General features: G+C 46.8%; 1 protein-coding gene across 1 annotated transcript in view; it reads left to right on the top strand.

The window, feature by feature from the left end:
- The window catches only part of lrp2a (low density lipoprotein receptor-related protein 2a), a 65,713-nt gene that overhangs the window by 27,547 nt on the left and 10,924 nt on the right, over positions 1-27,242 (top strand). The window contains 33 exon segments of the mRNA XM_070437524.1: positions 4,004-4,181; positions 4,374-4,502; positions 5,234-5,400; positions 5,496-5,639; positions 5,820-5,929; positions 6,451-6,628; positions 6,881-7,094; positions 7,790-8,029; positions 8,243-8,431; positions 9,452-10,372; positions 10,513-10,678; positions 10,847-11,005; positions 11,099-11,388; positions 11,630-11,830; positions 12,077-12,103; positions 12,215-12,253; positions 12,353-12,595; positions 17,404-17,529; positions 17,703-17,822; positions 18,459-18,590; positions 19,105-19,306; positions 19,475-19,770; positions 19,940-20,606; positions 20,715-20,885; positions 20,975-21,198; positions 21,410-21,587; positions 21,699-21,895; positions 22,084-22,329; positions 22,508-22,636; positions 24,090-24,209; positions 26,025-26,141; positions 26,558-26,674; positions 26,965-27,102. Of these exon segments, the coding sequence (XP_070293625.1) occupies positions 4,004-4,181; positions 4,374-4,502; positions 5,234-5,400; positions 5,496-5,639; positions 5,820-5,929; positions 6,451-6,628; positions 6,881-7,094; positions 7,790-8,029; positions 8,243-8,431; positions 9,452-10,372; positions 10,513-10,678; positions 10,847-11,005; positions 11,099-11,388; positions 11,630-11,830; positions 12,077-12,103; positions 12,215-12,253; positions 12,353-12,595; positions 17,404-17,529; positions 17,703-17,822; positions 18,459-18,590; positions 19,105-19,306; positions 19,475-19,770; positions 19,940-20,606; positions 20,715-20,885; positions 20,975-21,198; positions 21,410-21,587; positions 21,699-21,895; positions 22,084-22,329; positions 22,508-22,636; positions 24,090-24,209; positions 26,025-26,141; positions 26,558-26,674; positions 26,965-27,102 (6,775 nt within the window).

The following is a 27,242-nucleotide window of genomic DNA, read 5'->3' as shown; positions in this document are numbered from 1 at the left end:
ATTTGTTTACAACCCTGTTGGTGAGCATTTCTCCTTTGCCAAGACAATCCATCCACCTGACAGGTGTGGCATATCAAGAAGCTGATGAAACAGCATGATCATTACACAGGTGCTGGGGACAATAAAAGGCCACTCTAAAATGTACAGTTCTGTCACACAACACAGTGCCACAGATGTCTCAAGTTTTGATGGAGCGTGCAATTGGCATGCTGACTGCAGGAAAGTCCACCACAGCTGTTGCCAGAGAATGYAATGTTAATTTCTCTACCAAAAGCTGCCTACAACATCGTTTTAGAKAATTTGGCAGTACGTCCAACCGGCCTCACAACCGCAGACCATGTGTAACCACACCAGCCTAGGACCTCCACATCCGGCTTCTTCACCTGTGGGATCGTCTGAGTCCAGCCACCCAGACAGCTGACGAAACTGTGGGTTTGCACAACTGAAAAATGTCTGTACAAACTACCAGAAACCGTCTCAGGGAAGTTCATCTACGTGCTCGTTGTCCTCACCAGGGTCTTRACCTGACTGCAGTTCGGCGGCGTAACACGACTTCAGTGGGCAAATGCTCACCTTCGATGCCCCCTGGCASGCTGGAGAAGTGTGCTCTTCATGGATGAATCCCGGTTTCAACTGTACCGGGCAGATGGCAGACAGTGTTTGTAGGTACTTTAGGTACTTCTTTAGGTACCTGCATTGCTTGCTGTTTGGGGTTTTAGGCTGGGTTTCTGTACAGCACTTCGAGATATTAGCTGATGTACGAAGGGCTATATAAAATAAACTTGATTTGATTTGATTTGACTTTTAAGGTGAGGACCTTAATGGGTTATGAAAAAAGAATTCACTACAAAAAAGTTCTGACATCTGGGATGTGAAAACTGACGCTCAATATCTCAGAACTATGTTAGTGCTGATAGAACCTTATAGTCCCAAGGTCACAAAATCTTTGTCTATTTATTGAGGCTACCAGATAGCCCTATTCATTATTTTGTCTACAACACATTTTGATCATCTAATAATTAACAAATGCAAGGTTCAWAACTCAATTATACATTTCAAGCAATTTTGACATACCAAACGACCAATAGGCCTATGCTAGTAATTGTTGCTTGATGCCCCATTGCAGGTGACCATGAAAAGTAAACAGTTAATATTCTTGATCACCAAACAATTTTTTGTTACGTCTGCTCCCGCTCCCTCTCTCTGGTGCTCGAGGTCGCCAGGCTGCTTATCATTACGCACACCTGTCACCATTGTTACGCGCATCAGCGCTTAATCGGACTCACCTGGCCTCCATCACGTTATTAATTACCTCCCCTATATCTGTCAATTCCTCAGTTTCTTTCCCTAGTCAGCATTAATGTCATTATGTGTCCCTTGTCCAGACGGTGTTCGTGTTTTGGTTCCTTTCTGTTTTTTCATTAAATATTCACTCCCTGTACTTGCTTCTCGTCTCCCAGCGTCTGTCCTTACAGAATGCTGACTCCACAATTTGAAGCATCAGGGACTTTTTGTTTTTTTGTTTTTGTTGGTGACGTCGGGTCCGTGTGCTGCTGCCCGAAGCAACCAGGGATGCCTCAGCTGGCTCGTCAGGCTCCCATGCCTCAGCCGGCTCGTCCAGCTCCCATGCCTCAGCCGGTCCGTCAGGCTCGCCCAGGTGGTACGCCGGGTGGCGMCGCTAGGGGTGGGGGGGACTACCCCCTAGGTAGGCCTATGTTAATGACCAAATTGAATAAGCAAAGGTATAAATATAAAATATAAATGGTAGGCTACATTTTTTACAGGGGTGGAAAAAGTACCCAATTTTCATTCTTCAGTAAAAGTAAAGATACCTTAATAGAAAATAACTCAAATAAAAAGGTATTTGGTTTGAAATATACTTAAGTATCAAAAGTAAATGTAATTGCTAAAGTATACTTAAGTATCAAGAGTGGCGCAGCGGTGTAAGGCACTGGATCTCAGTACTTGAGGCATCACTACAGACACCCTTGGTCAATTCCAGGCTGTATCACAACCGGCCRTGATTGGGAGTCCCATAGGGCGGCGCACAATTGGCCCAGCGTCGTCCGGGTTTGGCCGGTGTAGGCCGTCATTGTAAATAAGAATTTGTTCTTAACTGACTTGCCTAGTTAACTAAAGGTAGAATAAAAAAAACAACAACATCAAAGTAAGATCAGATCAGATACAGTAGGGATGACCAGGGATTTCTTCTTGATACGTGCGTGGATTGGACAAGATTCCTGTCCTGCTTCAAAATRTAACGAATACTTTTGGGTGTCAGGGCAAATGTATGGAGTATAAAGTACATTATTTTCTTCAGGAATGTAGTGGAGTAAAAGTGAAAGAAATAGTATAGTAAAGTACAGATACCCCCAAAAAACTACTTAAGTAGTACTTTAAAGTATTTTTACTTAAGTACTTTACACCACAGATTTTAAAAATGTATTTTTCTCATTCAGTTTCACACTCTCGACCCCGCAAAATGTTCTCACTACGCTACTGTAGCTCACCCAACCTGTGTTGATTGACAGTTTGCTGATCCAATCAGAGGGCCGAGTGTGTGTTTCACTAGCCAATATATTTTTTGGGGGGGCAAGTGCGATACTGTCTCTGGCTGCATGGAGAGTAGCCTAATCCACGGAGACTCTGTGCCACAAAATGAGTGACAAAACGTAACAAAACTTGGGCAGATGTCATCAGTCTCAAATATAAGTCGAGTCCCAAGTCTTGAGACTCCAAGTCGAAGTCAAGTCTGAAGTTGTTTTATTTTCTATCAAGTTGAGTCTCAAGTCATCAAATTTGTCACTCAAGTCAGACTTGAGTCCAAGTCATGTGACTCGAGTCCACACCTCTGCAAAGAACACTAGAACATCATCCAGGGATCTCCAGGCCTCTCTCGCCTCGGCCAAGGTCAATGTTCATGATTCCACCACCAGAAAGACACTGGGCAAAAATGGGATTCATGGCGAAGTAGCAAGGCGGAAACCATTGCTCGCTAAGACGAACATGAATGCTCGTCTTAAGTTTGCCAAAAAGCACCTGGATGATCCTCAAGAGTTCTGAAACAATGTTCTATGGACCGATGAGTCAAAAGTAAAACTCTTTGGCTGACATGGGCCCCGTTATACCTRGCGAAAACCAAACACTGTATTCCACAGTAAGAACCTCATACCAGCGGTCAAGCATGGTGGTGGTAGTGTCATGGTTTGTGGATGCTTTGCTGCATCAGGACCTGGACGCCATGCCATCGTTGAAGGAACCATGCATTCTGTTCTGTATCAGAGAATTCTACAGGAGAATGTCAGGCCATCTGTCTGTGAGCTGAAGCTGAAGCGCAGCTGGGTCATGCAGCAAGACAATGATCCAAAACACACAAGCAAGTCTACATCAGAATGGTTGAAGAATAAGAAATTCAACGTTTTGTAATGGCCTAGTAAAAGTCTAGACCTAAACCCCATTTAGATGTTATGGCAGGACCTGAAACGAGCAGTTCATGCTCGAAAACCCACAATTGTCACTGAGTTGAAGCTGTTCTGCACGGAGGAGTGGGCCAAAATTCCTCCCCACAACTACAAGAAGTGTTCGATTGCAGTTATTGCAGCTAAAGATGGTGTAACCAGTTATTGAGTTTAAGGGTGCGATTACTTTTTCATTGGTTTTGCATTACTTTCTTTAATAAATAAATGAAATATGTATACATTTTTTGTGTTATTTGTTCACTCAGGGTCCCTTTTATATAACATTAGGTTTTGGTTGAAGAGCTGATAACATTCAGTGTAAAAAATATGCAGAAAAAAAAGACGGGGYAACTCAGTAAAATCTTTGAAATTGTTGCATGTTGCGTTTATATTTTTGTTCAGTGTAGATGTTATTGATACCGTTTTTAAGCTTGGAGAACATTACATACATCATATAATTTTAATTCAAATTTGCTTATTTCCCCTTTGTGTGGATTAATATCAATAAAATGCACTTCTTGTCTTTTGCTGCTCTCAATAAAAAGGTACTGCAACATCCCCACGCAATTACCATTTTTGAGGATTTTGTCTATTGGACCGACAGATACATCAACCGCGTTATCCGAGCCCATAAGTGGCACGGGGAGAACCAGACAGTGATGCTCTACAACCTCCCTCAGCCCATGGGCCTGGTGGTGGTACACCCGTCCAGGCAGCCCGCAGGTAGGACAAGGACATACAGTAGTATATGGTAGGCCGACTGAAAATACATATTTGGCATGGTGATATCATAAGCTGGTATTGCCACAGTACAGTTTTGTCATTGTATTTGAAATTACATTTCAGAATGAAACCAAAGGTGACTGAACACTGTTGACCTTTTTTTCTTGTTTGTGTTATGGGACCCGTGTGCAGGTGAAAACCACTGCTTAAGCAGCCCCTGTTCTCATATCTGTCTGCTGTCGGCCGTGGGGCCCAGCTTCTACTCCTGTGCCTGCCCCTCAGGCTGGACCCTGGCTGCAGACCAAATCACCTGTGCCAGAGGTAGGCTCCATGCCAACCTGAGGGAAACGCTCATCACTCACAGTTTGATTAAAAAGGAAGTGAGGTCAGATGGAACAGATTGTAACAGTCATAACTCATAAAGCTTTTATTAATGGAGTAGGAATTGCTGTAAATCCTTCTCAAACCTACATACAGAGCTGCTCTTTGCAAATATATTTTAAGGGGGCCTATCCAGCTCCTAGAGCGCCAGACTCATATTTTAGAGGCTAGGGACTTGTCAACAGTATCCCATTTAAATTCTGTTGTAGAATCCCTTTCCAGAAGTAAATATTTAGGATCATAAAAGTGTGGCTAAGGTTTCAATAAGACAAGGGACCTTTAATGTGRAGTCCAGAGAGTCCTCTTTAGGTCAACAGCTTAACCCATATCAGGTTGCAGGGCTTCAGCTTTTTCTARCCATGCAGAACGCATTCTCCCCTGAGAGGTGAATTACCCAAGAATGAAAATGCCCCCGAGCTATCCATTGATTCTAATCTCTGATGACAAAGCAAATCAGGGCTGTGGAACAAACTTTCACCAGCCCATCTGAACCCCCTCCTCTTTCAACCTTCTTTCAACATTAAGAGGTCTTAGGAAGAAAGTATGGTGATATCAAATTGTAGTATTTGTTTCTGTTTTAAAAAAGACTATCAGAGCCCCGTAGGCTATAGACATGTCCGTTTGGAGCCGTCATGTCTTGTTTGGTGATGAATAGTTTGGTTTTCCTGCAGATGAGGATCCTTTCTTGGTGGTGGTGAGAGATAGTGTCATATACGGCATTCCCTTGAATCCGGACGTCAAGAGCAACGATGCCATGGTGCCTGTTTCTGGACTTCAGAATGGATACGATGTGGACTTTGACAACACTGAGCAGACCATCTATTGGGTGGAGCACCCGGTAAGTATTCGCACTGTCCACACAAACAGAGACGTGAAGTGAGACTACTCTACTGTCCCTAGGCTCTGACCAACCCTGTCCCTTCTCCTCTGTAGGGTGAGATCCACAGAGTGAAGTYGGACGGTACCAACAGGACAGAGTTTGCCCCGGCAGCCATCCTGGGTTCCCCTGTGGGCCTGGCCCTGGACTGGATAACAGAGAACCTGTACTACACCAACCCAGCCACCCAGTCTATTGAGGTGAGCTGAAACATCCATACTCTCTATGCTCCTGTAGAAAACAACGCAGTTATTTTGGAAAATGAATGGTACTGACGGTGATCATCGTATTTAGAAAAAAAAAGTTGTTATCTTAGTTGGTTTCCCTCTGTCAGGGGTATATCTGATACAGTATGTGCGTGCATTTGTGTGTTTTGTCAGGTTTTGAGGCTGAGAGGGGAGATGCAGTACAGAAAGACTCTAATCACCAATAATGGCTCCCCGACTGGCGCAGGCACTCCGGTTGGCATCGCTGTGGACCCAGCACGCGGGTAAGCCCACTTTTAACACTGCTCTGGCACGGCTGCTCATCTCCACTGTCACTGAGCCCTATCTGCCTGCCTGCCATTTGCTCCACCCACAGAGAGAGACTTACCACTGTTACTGTATACCACACAACACAACACACTCCAACAAGCCACCACCAGGGAATATGTGCACCTATTACCTATTCATTGTTAGCATATCGAATGTGTAATGACATAAATAAAAAAAGGGGGAAAATATGCAAATCCAGCTTATCAGCTGCAGGACAGAAGAACGTATCAAAGAAAGAGGAATGTCCACAACTCTGGTAATCAGAAGCACAAAACAGTTGGATCAAAACGTTGTCCGTTTTGTGCGTCTCCTTAAATCACCATGGGAGTTTTTTCTTTCTTTTTTCTTTAATGACATAATTGAGATATACATTTCTCGCTTAATCTCACACATTGATTGAATCTGTTGTAGATGTTCTCATATGAGGTGATTGAGCTGCCGAGGGGCTGTATTCATAGCTGTGTCTCTCTGTAAGGAAACTGTACTGGACAGACCARGGCACAGAGAGTGGCATCCCTGCCAAGGTAGCAGCTGCAGACTTGGACGGCTCCAACCCTGTCTCTCTGTTCACCAACAACCTGGATCAGGTGGAGTTCATCACTGTGGACATCAGCGAGAACAAGCTGTACTGGGCTGTCACAGGCGCTGGAATGGTGGGTCGTCATCACTACCTTAACCACTGCMTGTGTCTCAAATGCCACCCTATTCCCTATATAGTACACTACTTTTGACAAGGGCCCATAGGGCTCTGGTCAATTAAAGTGCACTATATAGGGAATAGGGTGCCCTATGATTCCTGTGTCTGACTCTAACAATATACCACTTATGTAGTCCACCTCAATGCCTATTATACATGTATTTTACATGTTATTAATGGCAGTCTTGATATTATTAAAACCCCACAGATTGAGCGTGGCGACCCAGACGGGACCAATCGCATCACTATAGTGACAGGCTTGTCCCATCCCTGGGGTGTTGCTGTTCATGAGAGCTTCCTGTACTTCACTGACCGGGACTTTGAGGTGATAGAGCGCGTGGACAAGGCCACCGGTGCTAACAAGGTGGTGCTGCGGGACAACGTGTCTGGACTGAGAGTACTGAAGGTGCACTACAGGGAGAGTGAGTATCTGAGGGACCTGATGATACACAGCCAAGCAAATATGAACCCCACTCCATTGATCTGGATTGAGACCTAAGCGTTGGTTAAATAAGAATCATTAACTTGTTGGAAGCATCAAGATTACCAGTTTATTGGAGTTTTCTTTCTATTGTGTTGAGTGTTTAATCAGTATGCAAACATACATATTTTGTCTGTTCTGTTTTTTGTGGTAAAGAYATAGCATTGCTGAATTATGGTATTGCTTCGGTGTTTTTGATAGCTGTTGGGTAATTACTAGGGAGACGGAGTGGGTTATTAGTGGACCAGTTCCTCTTCCCTTAGGAACACTGGGCATTGTGTACGGAACAAGCAGTGTTCCTTTGTCCCCTAAAACAGAGCAGATACTGTAAGTGACATGTTCTCTAGGAACAAGCCTCAACAAGCCTTGAGCCTGATTTGGCAACAATGTATCAAAGTGGTGTTGTYGTCAGATTCTTCCAATGATGACTAAGAAATGAGGCACAGGTTACTTTCAGTTCCAGTAATGTCATTTGTAATAGTTTAGTCTCATTTTGAAAAGTCGCTGGCGTTGCTCTTGTCATCCAAGACCTAGAAGTTGTTTCGAAATTCTTAATAAATGTCTAGTTCTATTTGGCCAGACTCCTGTTGTATATGAATGATGTCCTAATCCACCATGTGGTCTTTGCCTCTGCAGCCTCGGCTGGTACATCCAATGGCTGCAGCAACAACATGGGGCTGTGTGAGCACCTGTGTCTACCGCGGCCCGGAGGCCTGTATACCTGTGCCTGTGCTACGGGCTTCAAGCTGAGCGCTGACAACAGAACCTGTGCTTCATACCAGTCCTACGTGGTCATCTCCATGCTATCTGCMCTCAAAGGCTTCAGTCTGGAGGGGGCTGACCACTCTGAGGCCATGGTGCCAGTGGCTGGGAGAGGTAGGTGTTGTTCAGATATAAAACTCCTGCTGCAGGGCATTATAACTCTTTATGTCATGCATATGGAGGCTTTATGGATGCTTTATGAATGCTACATGATACCAAGGAAACAATACTTTGTTTGGTTTCAGACAATATACTCTGATGTGACAGTGTGACATTGAAGCAACCACTGAAGTGTTTGTGTCTTACGTCTCTGGTTGTGTCTTGCAGGCCGCAATGCTTTGCATGTGGACGTCCACATGCCCTCTGGGTTCCTCTACTGGTGTGACTTCAGCAGCACTGTGACATCTCAGAATGGAATCCGCCGGATCAAGTCTGACGGAGCAGGGTTCGACAGTGTGGTCACATCTGGAATTGGACGCAACGGGATACGAGGTATCGCCGTGGACTGGGCTGCAGGTAGGCATGTTCAGAGAGCTCAAATGAAAAGTGTTTAAATTATGCCAGTAGTAGGGCTCTATAAAATCTGTTTTATTTTTTGCCTGATTCTGTTTTGTTTTTTCCCAAATTCCCTTTTCTCCATTTTGTTTTTCCAGGTTTCCGTTTTTCCCATTTAATGGGGGGGGGGGGGGGTTATTCAAAATCACACTTTGTTAATAGAAAAACATCCTAAATTTGATGATTTAAGTCCACAACAATCCTTAAACCACATCAGGAGACCACCTTTGAGGTCTGGGAAATATCTAAGACGTTTAGAATTTGGAGTGTAGTTACCCTTTAATTAAACTGTGCATCAGCCAGAGACCATTGTTTGGTTAGCTGTGTTTCTGTAGCGCTTGTGTGATTGCAGAGTTTGCAAAACAAATGGCCACTGGATTGATACAAATAATCATGATATCATTCTGCCAGGTAGGCACAACCCATTGGAACCCATGCCCAGTTGACTACTTTAAAMTGGCGTAAGCATTGTAGAAGCCCACAATGGCACTGCCTACGGTCTGTTGGCCACTAGAGGCCTCTGTCATTCTCTATGGGCCCTACAGCAGGTAGAGGAATTAAAGGTCAGCCAGTAGTAGGTATCCATGGATACAGCGTAAGACGCTTCAACACAGGGCCTGACTCCAGAGAGCAGGCTGGTTTATATAACAGTCCGTTGACTGGAAAGAAATTAGTATAATGGACAGGAGAATGCTACTTATCTTGGTACTGTGGCCAATAAGGATTTTAATGATGGTTATACTAAACAAATGCCGGTTTCCCGGACCCAGACTATATATAAGCCTATTTCTACTTTTGCTGTCCAGAAATAGGCTTAATCTGGTTGTGGGAAACCAGCTCCTGGTGACTATGCAAATTAGCAGGCTTACCCTGTCCTTACGCAACCACTCAATAAGAACTACATGACCAGAGGCCTTTCCTACATCATCTAATCCCCATTACCCGTTCACTTATATATGTCAATTTGGCTGTGCTTTTCAGGGAACCTCTATTTCACGAATGCTTTCCTGACGGAGACCTATGTGGAGGTCCTGCGCTTGAACACCACTTTCCGACGTGTGCTGTTGAAGACTCAAGTGGACATGCCACGCCACATCGTGGTGGACCCTAAAAACAGATACCTGTTCTGGGCAGATTACGGACAGAACCCCAAGATTGAGCGAGCTCTGCTGGACGGGACCAACCGCACTGTGCTGGTGTCATCTGGGATTATAACCCCGCGAGGTCTGGCTCTGGACTACCAGACTGGATATGTCTACTGGGTGGATGACTCTCTGGATATGATAGCCCGGGTCAACCCTCAGGGGGGCGAGACAGAGGTAGTCCGGTATGGGAGTCGTTACCCGACTCCCTATGGCATCACTGTGTTTGAGACTAGCATCATCTGGGTGGACAGGAACCTGAAGAAGGTGTTCCAGGCTAGTAAGGAGCCTGGCAGTACAGAGCAGCCTGCAGTGATCAGAGACAACATCAACATGCTGAGAGACGTGACCATCTACGACCAGCGTATCCAGCCCAGTTCGGCCCAGCAGCTCAAYAACAACCCCTGCCTGCAGACCAACGGGGGCTGTGCCCACTTCTGCTTCGCCCTCCCCGGGAACCAGACCAAGAAGTGTGGCTGTGCCTTTGGCAACCTGGACACGGACAACGAGGGCTGTGTGGTGTCGCGGGATGATTACCTCATCTATACAACAGAGAGTACAGTGCAGAGTCTGCATCTGGACACGGACGACCACGGACTGCCCTTCCCTGTGGTCAATGTGCCCGGCACCTCTGTGGCCCTGGACTTTGACCGCACAGACAATAGGATCTACTTCACCCAGAGCTCAGGGGCTGGGAGCAGCAAGATTAGCTTCATCAGTCTTTCCTCTCCTACCTCACCTCCAGTCGTGGTGGCTTCAGGTAAGACACTTAACAACTAGATTTGTTTTGTTATGTTACAAAATCATACTGTAATTAATTATCTGGTTTCACCTTTTTTGGTGAAAAGAAATCTGGTTAATCTGGTTTCACATTATGTGTTGTGTTTTGTGTCCATGCAGATCTAGGAGCTCCTGATGGTATTGCCTATGACTGGATCAATAAACGGATTTACTACAGTGACTACATCAACCAGACTATCAACTCCATGGCAGTGGACGGGACACAGAGATCCATCATCGCTCATGTGCCTCGGCCTAGAGCCATAATGCTGGATCCCTGCAGGGGGTAAGACTGGCCAGAAATGCCAAGAATGCTAATACCGTTTCACTCCTTCTGTTATGATAACAAGAGCGCTCACTCGGTATCTTCAATAGATATTCAGCATGTGTTGAATGTGCACTGTGCAATCATTGATTAACAATGGGAAAACTTGTCTTCTTCCATGCCACACAGATATATGTACTGGACAGACTGGGGGACGAATGCGAAGATTGAACGTTCTACTTTGGGAGGGAACTTCAGGGCAGAGATTGTAAACAGTAGTCTGGTGTGGCCCAATGGACTGACCCTGGACTATGAAGAGCAGAGACTGTACTGGGCAGACGCCAGCCTGTAAGACCCTCTTATAAATCTACATTCTTCTCACAAGTCATTCGTTGTCCTTTCATGTTGATGCTAATGATATGTGCTGGTTTTGGTTATCAGACAGAAGATTGAGCGCTGCTCTCTCTCCGGGGCCAATCGGGAGGTCATCGTCAGCACAGCCATTTACCCTTTCGCCATGACCATGTATGGCCAGTACATCTACTGGACTGACTGGAACACACGCAGTATCTACCGGGCTAACAAGCACGATGGGTCTTACCAGAGGGTGATGACCCAGAACCTTCCATCCAGGCCCATGGACGTCCATGTGCTGGCCAGCAACAAGCAGCAACAGTGCAACAGCCCATGTCAGCAGTTCAACGGAGGCTGCAGTCACATCTGTACCCCAGGTACTAGAAGTTACGCCCTGTTTTAATCCTCAGGTTTTCTGATCAAATAGAAGCAGGCTGTAGTTTCTTAGCTAAATGTCGGAGTTGGACCAAACTTCCATTGAAAATGTGATCTTCTCTAGCATCCTATTGTTTTGGTGTTGTAATGTTGTTTTGGGATAGTGTGAGTAGGGCTGTGGTACGCCTGTCTCTCATACCCCCCCCATCCATCTGATGCCTGTCCCCCTGTCCCTCTCCGCAGGGCCCCAGGGTGCTGAGTGTCAGTGTCCTTCAGGGGGTCGCTGGTACCTGGCCGACAACAAGCACTGTATCCCTGACAACGGGACCCGCTGCCAGGAAGGCCAGTTCACCTGTATGAATGGACGCTGTATCCRTGCTCAGTGGAAGTGTGACAATGACAACGACTGTGGGGACGGAAGCGACGAACTGGAGAGAGTCTGTGGTATGGTGCTCAGTGGCCACAAGTAGTGCCTGTTTTCTCGAATCATATTTGTTTGTCTCGTCTATTCAGAAATATCTTGCAATGTGATGATTTTGCATGTCTTGAATGTGGTTGTGATTACAGCTAATTATGATTGATTTATCACTACACCTGCTCTGTCCTTCACTCTCTGAGCTACTCTTAACTGTCTTTAACATGCTGCCTCTAACCAGCCTTCTGTTTCTCACTGCAACAACAATTTTACAGGATCCAAGAATGATTTCCAAACTTCCGGTGTGTATGCTTGCAGTTCACTAATCTAATGTAGCTATTTAGTGCTGCTTGTTTCTTTCTACTGACCCCGTCCTAAACTAATGAATGCATGTACTTACATCTTGCATGCAGTCCAAGTGCAAATGGCAGCAGCATTTATTGCCTTGTCAGGTAAAGCCCGCTTCCATATTTTACACCCGTCCATCTTCACCTGCTCTCCCTGTCCATTGGCTAGAGCTCTGATAATGTTGTATCTGGTTTTATTGACAGCCTTCCACACCTGCGAGCCCACTGTGTTCACTTGTGGGAATGGTCGCTGTGTGCCCTACCACTACCGCTGTGACCACTACAACRACTGTGGGGATAAYAGTGATGAGGTAGGCTGCCTGTTCAGTCCGTGCGACCCCAACACTGAGTTCCCCTGCAACAACGGACGCTGCATCGCCAAGGACTACATCTGCAATGGCATCAACAACTGTTATGACAACGGCACCTCGGACGAACAAAACTGCCGTAAGTCCTCAAAACAAAACTTGGTTACAAATCTAAAGTAAAAAGATTAGTTCATGAAGATTAGATACGTTTTTGTTTTGTAAAAGTCACTAAAATATACAGTACCAGTCAAAAGTTTAGACACACCTACTCATTCAAGTTTTTATTTTTATTTTTACTATTTTCTACATTGTAGAATAATAGTGAAGACATCAAACTATGAAATAACACATGGAATCATGTAGTAACCTAAACAAGTGTTAAACAAATCTAAATGCGGAGATCATCCGTTCAACTACTCTGCATCTCACAAAAACACAGTGGTTGGAACCAAACATCTCAAATTTGGACTCATCAGACCAAAGGACAGATTTCCACCGGTCAAATGTCCATTGCTTGTATTTCTTGACCCAAGCAAGTCTCTTCTTCTTAATGGTGTCCTTTAGTAGTAGTTTCTTTGCAGCAATTCGACCATGACGGCCTCATTCACGCAGTCTCCTCTGAACAGTTGATGTTGAGATGTGTCTGTTACTTGAACTCTGTGAAGCATTTATTTGAGCAGAAATCRGAGGTGCAGTTAATTGCCGATTTCTGAGGCTGGTAACGCTAACAAACTTATTATCAGAACTCAGGACGAGACCCAGTTGCAGACAGTTCGAATCACAAAAGTGTATTTACAAAACAGGGGACAGGCCAACAACAGGTCAATGGCAGGCAGAGATTGGTAATTCAGGGCAGAGTCCGTAAGGTACAGAACGGCAGGCTGGCTCAGGTCAGGGCAGGCAGAGGTCAGTAATCTAGGGCAGTGTCAAAAAGGTACAGAACGGCAGGMAGGCTCAGGGTCAGGGCAGGCAGAAGTCAGTAATCCAGGGCAGTGGCAAAAGGTACAGAACAGCAGGCAGGCTCAGAGTCAGGGCAGCCAGAATGGTCAAAACCGGAAGAACTAGAAAACAGGAGTACGGAAAAGACGAAAGAGCAGACAGAGGCCTGTGAGACAGACGTTTAATCCTTGATACATGAAAAGTGGGATGTATACGGAGGGTGCGGGCAACAGAAGACGAACAGCAGATAAAACAGGGGGAAAGTATGCAGGATCCCAAGTGGACCTTCTGCTCGAGACGATACCCGGGAGCCGGGGTCCGGTGGCGGTCTACTTGTCCTCGATACCTGAAGGTGGTCTTGAGAAAAGCCGAACGGGCTCTCTTCCAGATACGGCGACAGTGGTGGATGAACATCTGGGCCGATGGTATGCTGACCTTTTCCTCTTGCTCAGGGAAGAGTGGGGGCTGATAACCCATCGAACACTCGAAAGGCGAGAGACCAGTGGCTGAGCAAGGGAGRGTGTTGCAGGCGTATTCCCCACACATGAGTTGCTGCCTCCAGGTGGTGGGGTTTGCGCAGACGAGGCAGCGAAGACAGGCTGGCTGACGACCCAATGAGTATTCAGAATGCCTTCCAGAACCGGGATGAGAACTGAGGACCATGGTCGGAGACCATGTCCACCGGAAGTCCATGGATCCGGAGGACGTGCGGCACCATGTGCTGGGCCGTCTCCTTGGCTGAGGGTAGCTTAGGGAGGGGAATGGACACCGGGTGGAAGGAGATGGTCAAATTGAAACGTGTGAAAAACAGGGCCCATCGAGCTTGCCTGAAGTTGAGACGCTTGGCGGTGCGGAGATATTCCAGGTTCTTGTGATCCGTCCACACATTGAATGGATGTTCCGCCCCATCTAACCAGTGCCTCCACTCYTCCAACGCCATCTTCACCGTTAGTAGTTCTCAATTTCCCACATCGTAATTCCTCTCCATGGTGTTAATACGATGGGAGAAGAAGGCGCAGGGATGTAGCTTAAGGTCCAGGGTAAAACGCTGGGACAGAACAGCCCCGACTCTGACATCCGAAGCATCGACCTCCACCACAAACTGACGGGACGGGTCCGGATGGATTAATATAGGAGCTGTGGTGAAGCTGTGCTTAAGGTCCAGGAGCGCCCTGTCAGCAACTGGGGACCACGTGAAATGGACCTAGGGAGAGGTGAGCGCTGATTAGGGGGAAGCCAGGGTGCTGTAACCCCAGATAAAACGGCGATAGAAATGGGCAAATCCCAGGAAGCGTTTCAGCTGCACTCTGGATGTGGGTTGGGGCCAATCAACCACAGCTCTCACCTTTCCGGGATCCATCTGCACATTCCCAGCAGCAATGATGTATCCAAGGAAGGAGATGGTGGAGCGATGGAATTCTMATTTTTCTGTTTTCACAAAAAGCTGGTTTTCCAGGAGACGCTGGATGATTTGTCGGCCTTAGAGAACGTGTTCTTGAGCTGAGCGGTAAAAGACGAGGATGTCGTCGAGGTAGATGAACACGAACCGGTTCAACATGTCGTAGAGAACGTCGTTAACCAGGGCCTGGAACACAGCAGGAGTGTTGGTCAGATCGAATGGCATCACCAGGTATTCGTAGAGTCCGCTAGCTGTGTTGAAATCTGTCTTCCACTCGTCACTTTCCCGTATCCGCACCAGATTAGAGAAAATGGTGCCCCCCTGGAGCGGTTCGAAAGCCGAGGCGAGTAGCGGGTAGCGGTTCTTAACAGTGATGTCATTGAGGCCCCAGTAGTTGATGCACAGGTGCAGTCTTCTTCCAAGCCCACAGGAAGATATCCCGTGCAGGCTGCACCGACTTCAGGCAATAAGCGTGGCAGAACGGGCTCCAGCCCGTTGATAGCACCAGCAGTCCAGTGGATGAGAGGATTGTGACGATGGGCCCATGAAAACCCCAAAACCACGGGTACCTGAGGAGACTTGATGAGYATGAACTGTATAGTCTGACACTCACAGCTTGATAGGAGTGGTATTGTTGGTGACTCTGCCTATAGAGCGCCCATCCACCRCTCTAACGTCCATGGGATTGGAGAGGAGCTGAGTTGGGATGCCCAGCTCTGACACCAGGATAGTGTCCATAAAACTCTCATCGGCCCCAGAGTCAATGAGTATCCAGAGAGATTTTGACTGGTCGCCCCATGGAGAGGAGCACGGGTAAGGGGAGAAGGAAAATTCTCTGTATAGCCCACCAGATTACTCATACCTACTGATGAGCCTGGTCTTTCAATGGACAGGTAGACACGTAATGACCTGTAGTCCCACAATACAGACAATTCTTGGTGTTAAGTCAGCGTAAACGTTCAGCTGGAGACAACCTAGCTCTGCCGAGTTGCATCGGCTCCGAAAAAGGCAAGTCTGCAGACCTCAGAGACTCTTGGGGGAACTCAGGTAACCTTGGATTCTCTCGGAAACGTAGACGCCAGGGACTTCCAGGATTCCTCAGAGGCAAGGCGGGATCCTTGTGTAAACGAATGGGACTGGAATCAGATCTCCTTTCCCTCCTACGTTCCCATAGCCACCCATCGATCCAGATGGTCAAGGTGATGAGCGACTCGTGATCCATAGGCAGCTCCCGGGCTGCAAGCTCGTCCGAGGAACATGTCGAACAGGGATTCCTGGGTTCCAGGCACTCTCAGCAGCCAACGTGCGGAAATCAACAGCATAGTCTGCCACACTGCGGGAGTCTTGACGAAGCTGGAGTAACTTCCGGCAGCCTCTCTCCCGGACAACGGAGAATTGTTGTTCCCACACTGCCCTAGCCCAGGCGAGGGCCCTCCCGGACATCAGCGTTATCAGGTATGCTATCTTCGAGCAGTCCGAGGGAAAGGACGAGGGCTGCAGCTCGAAGATGAGGGAACACTGGGAGAGAAACGCCCGACAGGTTCCTGACTCTCCAGCTAAGCGTTTCRGTGGAGSTAAGCAGGGTTCTCGGGAAGCCGAGGAGGCCTGSAGAGACGCGCTGCTGACAGAGCGGTTACTGAGGGGCTGGGAGGTTACTGTCGTGGCTGGCTGCCTATCAGACAATCCACCAAATTGCTCCAGCAATGTATTCAACCCTTCCATAAGACCTCGAAGTAACTCCTTGTGTCTCCCAATGGTGTCTCCTTGGGAGGAAACGACGTTGCGGAGCTGGTCTGAGTCTGCTGGGTCAGTCATGGCCAGTTCATACTATCAGAAAACCTAGATATAAATGCACAGAGGATAATGGGGAAAATGGGCGATACCTGGAGGGGGCTGGAGACAAGCACAAGACAGGTGAAACAGATCGGGGTGTGACACTTATCCTCTGCAGCAGAGGTAACTCCAGGTCTTCCTTTCCTGTGGCGGCCCTCATGAGAGCCAGTTTCATCATAGTGCTTGATGGTTTTTGTGACTGCACTTGAAGAAACTTTCAAAGTTCTTGAAATTTTCCGGATTGCACTGACCTTCATKTCTTAAAGTAATGATGGACTGTCGTTTCYCTTWGCTTATTTGAGCTGTTCTTCTCATAATATGGACTTGGTCTTTTACCAAATAGGGCTAWCTTCTTTATACCAACCCTACCTTGTCACAACACAACTGATTGGCCCAAACGCATTAAGAAGGAAATAAATTCAAAAAATGTACTTTTAACAAGGCACACCTGTTCATTGAAATGCATTCCAGGTGACTACCTCATGAAGCTGTTTGAGAGAATGTCAAGAGTGTGCAAAGMTGTCATCAAGGCAAAGGGTGGCTACTTTGAAGAATCTCAAATATAACATTTGTTTGACACTTTTTGGTTACTACATGATTCCATATGTGTTATTTCATAGTATTGATATCTTCACAATTATTCTACAATGTAGAAAATAGTAAAAATGAAGAAAACCCTTGAATGAGGAGGTGTGTCCAAACTTTTGACTGGCACTGTATACTAAAATATATATACTAAACAATAACACCAATTCTCTTCTTGTCATGTATCTCAGCGGAGCGAACATGTCAGCCAGAACACACTAAGTGTACATCCACCAACATCTGCATCCCCCGCTCCTACCTGTGTGACGGGGACAATGACTGTGGGGACATGAGTGACGAGAGCCCTACACACTGTGGTGAGTCCCCCAGGCCTGTTCTGTACCGTAAGGSCGAGTCCRAAATGGCACCCTATGCCCTTATATAGTGCACTATATAGGGAATAGTGTGCCCTTTTGGAAGCACCATAACTGGGTTCTGAGAGGAGAGTGACCCCTAAAGGACCTTACCATGTCTGTTTTTCCCCTTCCAGCCACCTCTACGTGTGCCCAGAACGAGTTCCGCTGCTCCAGTGGCCGCTGTATCCCAGCCCATTGGTACTGTGATGGGGGTACCGACTGTGCTGACGGCTCCGATGAGCCCTCCTCCTGTAGTACGTACCACAGCTCTCCTTCACTCACTAGGCTAAGCAAGAGAGATTCAACTAGGTTCTCAGAATGGAGTCATTATTCATTTGTTCTCCTGAGTTGAAGAGTCGTGAATGATTAGTTTATTTTCTGTGTGTGTGTGTGCGTGCGTGCGTGCTGTTGGTGATGTGTCAGTAGTGTATGCCTTTGTTAGTGATGTGGTCAGTCAGTCCGGCCTCCCACTGTCTGCCACATTCCTCCATACTGACGCCCACTAGTCTCCTCTGACAAACACAGCCCCTCCCCTTTCCTCTCTTCCTTTCCTCTCTTCCTTTCCTCGCTACCTTTCCTCTCTTCCTTTCCTTTCCTCTCTTCCTTTCCTCTTCCTTTTGTCCCAGGGTAATTACACAGCCTCACTTTATCTAGTGTTTCAATAGAACACCATAGATTGGAATGTGGAGGAGATGCCATGACTATTTTTTATAGCTTCACTTGCTTAATTTTGGTTCCGATATGCTTTACCTGTTGTCTTTACTAGATGAAGTCAATCAGAACATGTAAAGGAAGTTTTAAGTAACTGACATATTTGTATTTAGAGGACAATAGTATTCTAATTGTAATCAGTTTTTGCATGGTTTGCTTTGACCTTTGATTCCCTGCAGCCACCCTGGTGAGAACCTGCAACGCTGACCAGTTCCCCTGTGACGACGGCAGGTGCATCGCTTCCTCCTGGATCTGCGACGGGGACAATGATTGTGGAGACATGAGTGACGAGGACCAGAGACACAACTGTGGTGAGTGTGAATTCCTCTCCTCTACCTCTCTCTCTCTCTCTCTCTCTCTCTCTCTCTCTCTCTCTCTATCAGGAGTCAGACACTGAGGGATCAGGATACATGCTGGGTTTGTGGGGGGTGGATACTGGCTCTTGTTGAAGGTCTCCGGCCAGAGTCCAAGGAGCTCACATTCCTGGTTTCCCCTGCCTCACTCATTACTTTGTGTCTGTTGCAGCTCCCAGGCTCAGGGTGGAACTAAACTATTATGTCATCCCTCACCAATGTGGGCTCTGACAATAAGAAGCCTGGAGCGCATGGCTTCAGCGCACCACAGGCCTCGGCAGGAGTCTCACTTCAAACAATAGGGCTCAATCACATTAGATGGATAGGAAACTGAAGTCACGGCTAGAGGTCCTGAAATACACTTAGGAATGTTTGGACTGCGAGAAWTTTCAGGTCCGGTCTCGGGAGTCTTCATAATCTTGAAACGCCTCTAATTTGGTGTCATTTATCCTGCCCCCCTCTGTTTTGTTAGACAACCGCACATGCTCGGTCTTGGAGTTTACCTGTGTGAATAACCAAGCGCCACAGCGGAAGTGCATCCCKCGTGATTGGGTGTGTGATGGGGATGCGGACTGTGCGGACGCGTTGGACGAGCATCAGAACTGCACGCGCAGACCGTGTGGCGTCAACGAGTTCACCTGCAGCAACGGCCTCTGCATACGCAGCTCCTACAGGTTTGGCAACTCAGACTTGACAGAGACATAACAATGACATTTGTCAGAWGTCTTGAATGAGTCATTGTTCAGTAGATGATGAGACTACAGTGTGGGTGTGTGGACTGGGCAGCAGCACCCCCTGGTGTACGACGAAGTACACTGAGTGACTGATGTGTTTGATGACAGGTGTGACCGGAGGAATGACTGTGGGGACAGCAGTGACGAGCAGGGCTGCACCTACCAGCCGTGTCAGCAGCACCAGTTCACCTGTCAAAACGGACGCTGTGTGTCCCGCGACTTCATATGTGACGGGGACAACGACTGCGGGGACGAGTCMGATGAGCTTGACCACCTGTGCCGCACGCCACCGCCTACGTGCCCCCCYGGGCAGTTCAGRTGTGACAACGGACACTGTGTCCCGATCTTCAACRTGTGTGACCGTACCGACGACTGCWCAGACAACAGTGATGAGAAGGGCTGTGGTGAGTGCATGATATCTTAAAAGCAATAAAACATATTAAGTTATATAAAATATAAAAACATAAACTACAACGCCCATATAGCCATTTAGTATCATAGCAGAGCAGCAGTGTGGTGTTGGATTTATAGTCAATCTCCTCTMATGCCTGTTCTCTCTTGTCCTGGATGCAGGAATAAATGAATGCACCAACCCCTCCATGCACCACTGTGACCACAACTGCACTGACACACCCACCAGCTTCATCTGCACCTGTCGCCCCGGCTACCACCTCATGTCCGACAACAAGACCTGCGACGATGTCAACGAGTGTGCGGAGACGCCCAGCGTGTGTAGTCAGGTGTGTGAGAACACRGTGGGCTCCTACATGTGTAAATGTGCCCCCGGGTTCCTACGGGAACCGGATGGCCGCAGCTGTCGTCAGAACAGCAACATTAYGCCCTACCTCATCTTYAGTAACCGCTATTATCTTCGTAACCTGTCCACGGAAGGAGAGGCCTACTCCCTCATCCTGCAGGGCCTAACCAGCGTGGTGGCYATGGACTTTGACCGAGTGGACAAGAGGTTCTATTGGATTGATGTGAGCCGCAGGGTGATTGAGCGGATGTTCTATAACGGCAGTAACAGGGAAGTGGTGGTGAACGGGGTACTCCATGGAGAGGGCCTGGCGGTCGACTGGGTGGCCAGGAAACTCTACTGGGTGGACAGCTTCCTGGACTGTCTCAAAGTGTCCGAACTGGACGGACGCTTTGTGAAGAAACTGGCTGAACACTGTGTGGACGCCAATAACACCTACTGCTTTGAAAACCCCAGGGCGCTCGTTCTCCATCCCAAATATGGGTGAGTAAATCTAATCACTAATCATTACACGGTMAAAATTGTGAATAGTTAATTTATTCTTGATTCATTCGATAAGCCAGTAATCTCAACCCATTTGATCYCTGTCAGATATGTCTACTGGACGGATTGGGGGGACAAAGCCTTCATAGGCCGTGTTGGAATGGACGGCACCAACAAGACCGCAATCATCACCACTAAGATCGAGTGGCCCAATGGGGTCACTATCGACTACAGCAATGACAAGCTCTACTGGTCGGATGCCCATCTCAACTACATTGAGTAAGACCCTGCTTCATATTGCCATGCRGTCTTGCTTTGTTCCCGAAATGYMTAAAGGCCTCCTGTAATCCTACTCYTCTTCTCCTCAGGTTCTCAGACCTGGAGGGACATCACAGACACACCGTGTATGATGGGATACTGCCCCATCCGTTTGCCCTGACTGTGTTTGAGGAGACCGTGTACTGGACTGACTGGAACACCCGTACAGTGGAGAAAGGMAACAAATACGACGGATCCGGCCGCCAGTCTCTGGTCAACACCACACACAGACCCTTCGACATCCACGTGTGCCATCCCTATAGGCAGCCCATAGGTCAGTCTCAGTCTAGGAGACAGTAATCTGAGTCTCCTCTTCTCCTGGATCAACATCCATTCCTTCACACTCAGATTGCTATCACTTCATTATCCTGACGTTTCCTGCCTGTTAGATCCATTCAAGTGTTTACATTAACACAATGCCGGGCCTGTGTTTGCCCAGCTGCATTGAATGCCTGACTGATTCTCTGACCCCATCTCTCCCCCAGTGACCAACCCCTGTGCAGGGAACAATGGAGGCTGCTCCCACCTGTGTCTGCTCCGCGACGGGGGGCGGGGTCACACCTGTGAATGCCCCGACCACTTCCTGACTTTACAGCTGGGGGGGGTGGCTCGCTGCCTGCCCATGTGCACCAGCACCCAGTACAGATGTGCGGATAATGAGCGGTGAGTGGGAGTTCACCTTAGAGTTCTACTGCGATACACACATTCTCTTTGTTTTATACAATTGTGGCATTGGTGAGCCCTGAACGGTATTGCTCTTCCTCCCCTCCACAGCTGCATCCCCATCTGGTGGAAGTGTGACGGCCAGAGGGACTGCAGAGACGGCTCTGATGAGCCCTCCACCTGCCCCAGTCGCCACTGCCAACTGGGCCAGTTCCAGTGCAACGATGGAAACTGCACCAGCCCCCACTTCCTGTGCAACAACAACCAGGACTGCCATGATGGCTCTGATGAAGATCCTGTGCTGTGTGGTGGGTGGCATTTAGCTCTGTTCTTTCTGTTTTCAGAGAACACATGAAACAGTCTTTGTAATTGTTTGATTACATTGTTATTWAATTGTTGATTTCCCATTAGTTGTGATCTTTGTTGTTAAATACCAGGGATGGATTCATGTACTTCAGTAGAGTGTTTCAACTGAATTGACTGTTTGTMTGTGCAGCCACTCATCAGTGCGAGASCCACCAGTGGCATTGCACCAATAAGAGGTGCATCCCCGAGGCRTGGCAGTGTGACGGGGAGGACGACTGTGGCGACGGCTCTGATGAGGAGCCTACCCACTGCTCCAGCAGGACCTGCCGGCCCGGACAGTCCAAGTGCCGTAACGGACGCTGCATCCCCCAGAACTGGAAGTGTGACGTGGACGACGACTGTGGCGACAACTCTGACGAGCCTCTGGAAGAGTGCAGTGAGTGACGCGCCCAACACAGAGAATCACGTGGTGAAATCACGCCCAGTTAACTATAGGGATTGAGTGGGGATTGCTACAGTGAGCCTACTGAGATCTGTTCATCCTAAACTGTGGAAAATCACAATTGATAGCCGTTTGCTCTTCTATTGACTTCCTTGACGTGGTCTTTTCACAGTGGGGCCATCTTATCGCTGTGACAACCACACCCAGTTTGACTGCAGGACCAACTACCGCTGTGTGCCACTGTGGTCTGTGTGCAACGGTCACAACGACTGCAGGGACAACAGTGATGAGCAGGGCTGCGGTGAGTCCACAGAAACACCAGCGTCCTGACATAAATCAACCAATGGTGCGAACCCACCGTGCTGAATAATAGAGGCTTTGTATGAGGTAACAATGTGTGTTGAGAGTGAATGAAGGGTTGTTAGCGGAACATTACATAGTGTGACAGCAGGAGGTAGTGATGGAGAGGTTCTCACCGCTTGCTCCATTCACCTCCCCGTGAGAGAACGCTCTGGATTTATGGCCTGTGTGTGTGTGTGAGAGTGTGCGTGTGTCTGCGTGCTCATGTGTATGGTGCAAGGTTCACACTGCGCTCTTTGTGCTGCGCCCCGATCCACACAGCAGCAGCCCTGGCCCTCCCATCTCTTATCAGAGGCCCTCACTCCATTAGTGCCATCCCCGCGCTAGAGRGGAGATCCGTGCTAATCTCTGTTAGAGAATGCAGCCAGCGGCCGGGCCAGGTGAAGAGCAAGGAGAGCCTGGATCCACTATCTTTCAAACCTCCGGCRCTGTGTGGTAGAGACAGCGCAGCTCTGCTCTCCTCCTCTCCTGTCCTCTCCTATAGACCTGGCATAGCTCAGAGCTCACCCACTTCAGACATGCTGCACTCCCCTCTGCATGATGAGCTCTGCTTTAATTAAAAAACCAGAGGGCACCTCTCAGTTCAGCTCTGTGGTCTAGTAGTTATCATCGACGCTATATTAAATAGTAGGAGGCACAGTGTTGAAGAATTTCTCATTAGTCTGACAGTGTCTTGTAGTACCAATGGTTGGTTGTAGCTGTAACATCATAACAGCCTTGTAATTTGGTCGAAAGAGGAGAAGTAACATCGCTGTAATGAACCATTGATTTTTCAGCAAGTAAAAAATCAACTATATGTGTTTGCACCAGTGCAATGTTTGGCCGAAAAACATTAAAGAAAAAACTAAAGGATAAGAACAATAAGAAGGATAAGAATGATGAGAGGGATAATAAGGAGAAGAATGGTAAGATCAATAAGAATGATAAGAACAATAAGAATGATGAGAGGGATAATAAGAAGAAGAATGGTAAGAACAATAAGAATGATAAGAACGATAAGAATGATGAGAGGGATAATAAGAAGAAGAATGGTAAGAACAATAAGAATGATAAGAATGATAAGAATGATGAGAAGGATAATAAGGAGAAGAATGGTAAGAACAATAAGAATGATAAGAACAATAAGAATGATGAGAGGGATAATAAGAAGAAGAATGGTAAGAACAATAAGAATGATAAGAACGATAAGAATGATGAGARGGATAATAAGRAKAAGAATGGTAAGAACAATAAGAATGATAAGAACGATAAGAATGATGAGAAGGATAATAAGGATAAGAATGGTAAGAACAATAAGAATGATAAGAAGGATAAGAAGGATAAGCTGAAGGATTAGCTGAAGTGTAAATGCGCCGTCTTTTGTCTCTTATCTCATGTCCATGTGTGTGTTTCAGAGGAGGTGACCTGTGACCCTCTGGGGGACTTCCGCTGTGACAACCACCAGTGTGTCCCTCTGCGCTGGAGGTGTGACGGGGACAACGACTGTGGGGACAGCTCGGATGAGCGTGCCTGCAGTGAGTTCTACAGTACATCTACCCACCATAACTGTCTAGTACTGTATCTACACTGAACAAAAATATAAACGCAACATGTAAAGTGTTGGTCCCATGTTTCATGAGCTGAAATAAAAGATCCCAGAAATGTTCCATACTTACAAATAGCTTATTGCTCTAAATTGTTGTGCACAAATTTGTTTACATCTTTGTTAGTGAACATTTAACCTTTGCCAAGATAATCCATCCACCTGCAGGTGTGGCATATCAAGAAGCTGATTAAACAGCATGATCATTATACAGGTACACCTTGTGCAGGGGACAGTAAAAGGCCACTCTAAAATGTGCAGTTTTGTCACCAAGACAATGCCACAAATGTCTCAAGTTTTGAGGGAGCATGCAATTGGCATGCAGACTGCAGGAATGTCCACCAGAGAATTGAATGTTCATTTCTCTACCATAAGCCACCTCCAATGTCATTTTAGAGAATTTGGCAGTACTTTCCAACCAGCCTCACAACCGCACACCACGTGTATGGCGTCATGTGGGCGAGCGGTTTGCTGCTGTCAACATTGTGAACAGAGTGCCCCATGGTGGCGGTGGGGTTATGATATGGGCAGGCATAAGCTATGCATAACGAACACAATTGCATTTTATTGATGGCAATTTGAATGCACAGAAATACCGTGACGAGGCCCATCGTAAAGTCCCATTTCTTTTAAGGTACAGTAACTTTGACCAACAGATGTATATCTGTATTCCCAATAATGGGAAATCCATAGATTAGGGCCTAAWTTATTTATTTCAATTAACTGATTTCCTCATATGAACTGTAACTCAGTCAAAATCTTAGAAATGTGCATGTTGCGTTTATATTTTTCTTCAGTATACTTAACACCTGAACCTTAGATTACCTGGCTGGCTTGCATTGGGACCTCTACACTGAGCCTTCATGGGCTGGTTGCACAAGTTGGGCATAACTAGGTCGTAACTCTATCTCATCCTTTTAAGCCCAACCTTTTAAAGTCCAACTGGTGCAATGTGTCTACTTAGCAGTTATGGGCTAACTCAGACAACTGGATACTTATAGTCATGGTTTTGAGTCTCTGAGCAATGCTAATGGGGTATTCCATTGTAGCTCAGACACAGTGAGTCACCCAGATGAAATAGAGGTGTTGATGGCAAAGAATGGACCTGTTAAGATAACAAAGTGCTCTTGCAAAAGACAACACTCCTGTCTTCGAAGCAGTGTTATGTGGGGCGGGCTTATCAGCTGTAGAGAAACAGCTTGTCCTCAGCATGTCAGACAGAGGGAGTGAGGGAGTCGGCCACCTCGACTCTGGAGAATTTAAACAAGTCTGAGAACATGCCAGCTAATGAGGATAATATCTATGCTTCAAAGAACAACTAATGTCTCGTAGAAAATCACTGTGTTGTATGATGAAATTTKCCCTGGTGCTTTTTGCTGCCACTCCCCTTGTAACTGTAGTGGTTATGCATAGTGAGAGAACACCTCCAGTGAATTCCATCATGAACTCACCACAGAAAAATGACTGACATGATTGGTCGGGGTCTTAGAGATCATTTGATAATGTACAAMACAAGTCACAGCTATTGCAATAACCCAATTGAGGGAATAGAACTATAGTATTTATCAAAGCAGTGTCTGGTTTGTAGGGAAAATAGCAAACAATCACAGAATAATGTAGTAATACTGGGACACCCTCTGTCAGCTGTGTCTACATCGTGTTTGTTTGGACTGTGGCAATGATGACTAATTTAGTATTCTCGTRTGCRGTGMTAATTCTTTAGTTCCCCTCTCTGTGTTCCCCCCAGGCCCGCGTGTGTGCTCCGAGAACGAGTTTCGCTGCGATAATCTGCACTGCATTCCCGACCGCTGGGTCTGTGACCATGACAACGACTGTGAGGACAACTCGGATGAAAGGGACTGTGGTGAGTGGAGGCTCTTTGTTTTGCCGCTGGCTTGGCTTATTCATGTGTGAGGGAATACAGCGCTAAGCAAAGAGGCACTAAAACTTCACCTTTTTGAGGAACGGGATACACAGAAAGGACCACCAGGATGAATTGACTTTGCTTACTGAAAAACATGACATTCCTTCTTCTGTTGCCAATTATCCTGGTCAGATTGTGAATTCAAGTCCATTCTAGATGTTTATTTATAGTAGTCATGAACACAAGGTCAGAATCTGAGAAACATCAGTACTTGGCATGACTGTAAATGAGTGAAGTGTATGGAGTGATATTAGTGCCAACTGAAATAGAATTTGTATTCCAAAAGTGAATTTGAATTCAAATGGGTTCATTAATACCTATTAATTATGAGTTGTGCTGGCATGGCTGTGCTGCAGAGCTGCGGACCTGTCACATGGGCTACTTCCAGTGTGGCAGTGGCCACTGCATCGCCGACCGCTTCAAATGTGACGGCAACGCCGACTGCATGGACTACACTGATGAGATATCATGTCGTAAGTGTTAGATATTATCATAGATGTGTCTATGGGCTGATGTCAAACACAACGCTCCCAGTGAGCAAAACTGGATAAAAATACAAAACTGGTTGAAAAAAACTGGCAAAACTGGTTGAAATTACGTCTTTTCAMCCAGTTTTACTCAGTTTTACTCATCTCTTCAGATGAACAAAACACATTGTGTCCAGAACAATCATTATGTTACTACAGCACCCTCTACAGTTATCTAAATTAAAGTTACAACTGTGAATTTGATTTGTAATGGTCCATTTATCTTTCATTTGCAGCAACCCGTTATCCCAATGGCACGTATTGCCCACCGTTCCTGTTTGAGTGTAGGAACCATGTGTGTGTGCAGCCCTACTGGAAATGTGACGGAGACAACGACTGTGGAGACAATTCAGATGAGGAGCTCCATCTCTGCTGTAAGGCCAATGCACCTTCAATGATGACGCTGTCCTTTAAATGGTTACACTGTTCCTTTAAATGGTTACACTGTCCTTTCAATGGTTACACTGTTCCTTTAAATGGTTACCCTGTTCCTTTAATGGTTACCCTGTTCCTT

This window comes from Salvelinus sp. IW2-2015, linkage group LG36 (genome assembly GCF_002910315.2).
Source record: "Salvelinus sp. IW2-2015 linkage group LG36, ASM291031v2, whole genome shotgun sequence".
Taxonomy (NCBI): Eukaryota; Metazoa; Chordata; class Actinopteri; order Salmoniformes; family Salmonidae; genus Salvelinus; species Salvelinus sp. IW2-2015.
The sequence above is the reverse complement of the archived record's forward strand: the minus strand, read 5'-3'. Positions and strand labels throughout refer to the sequence as shown.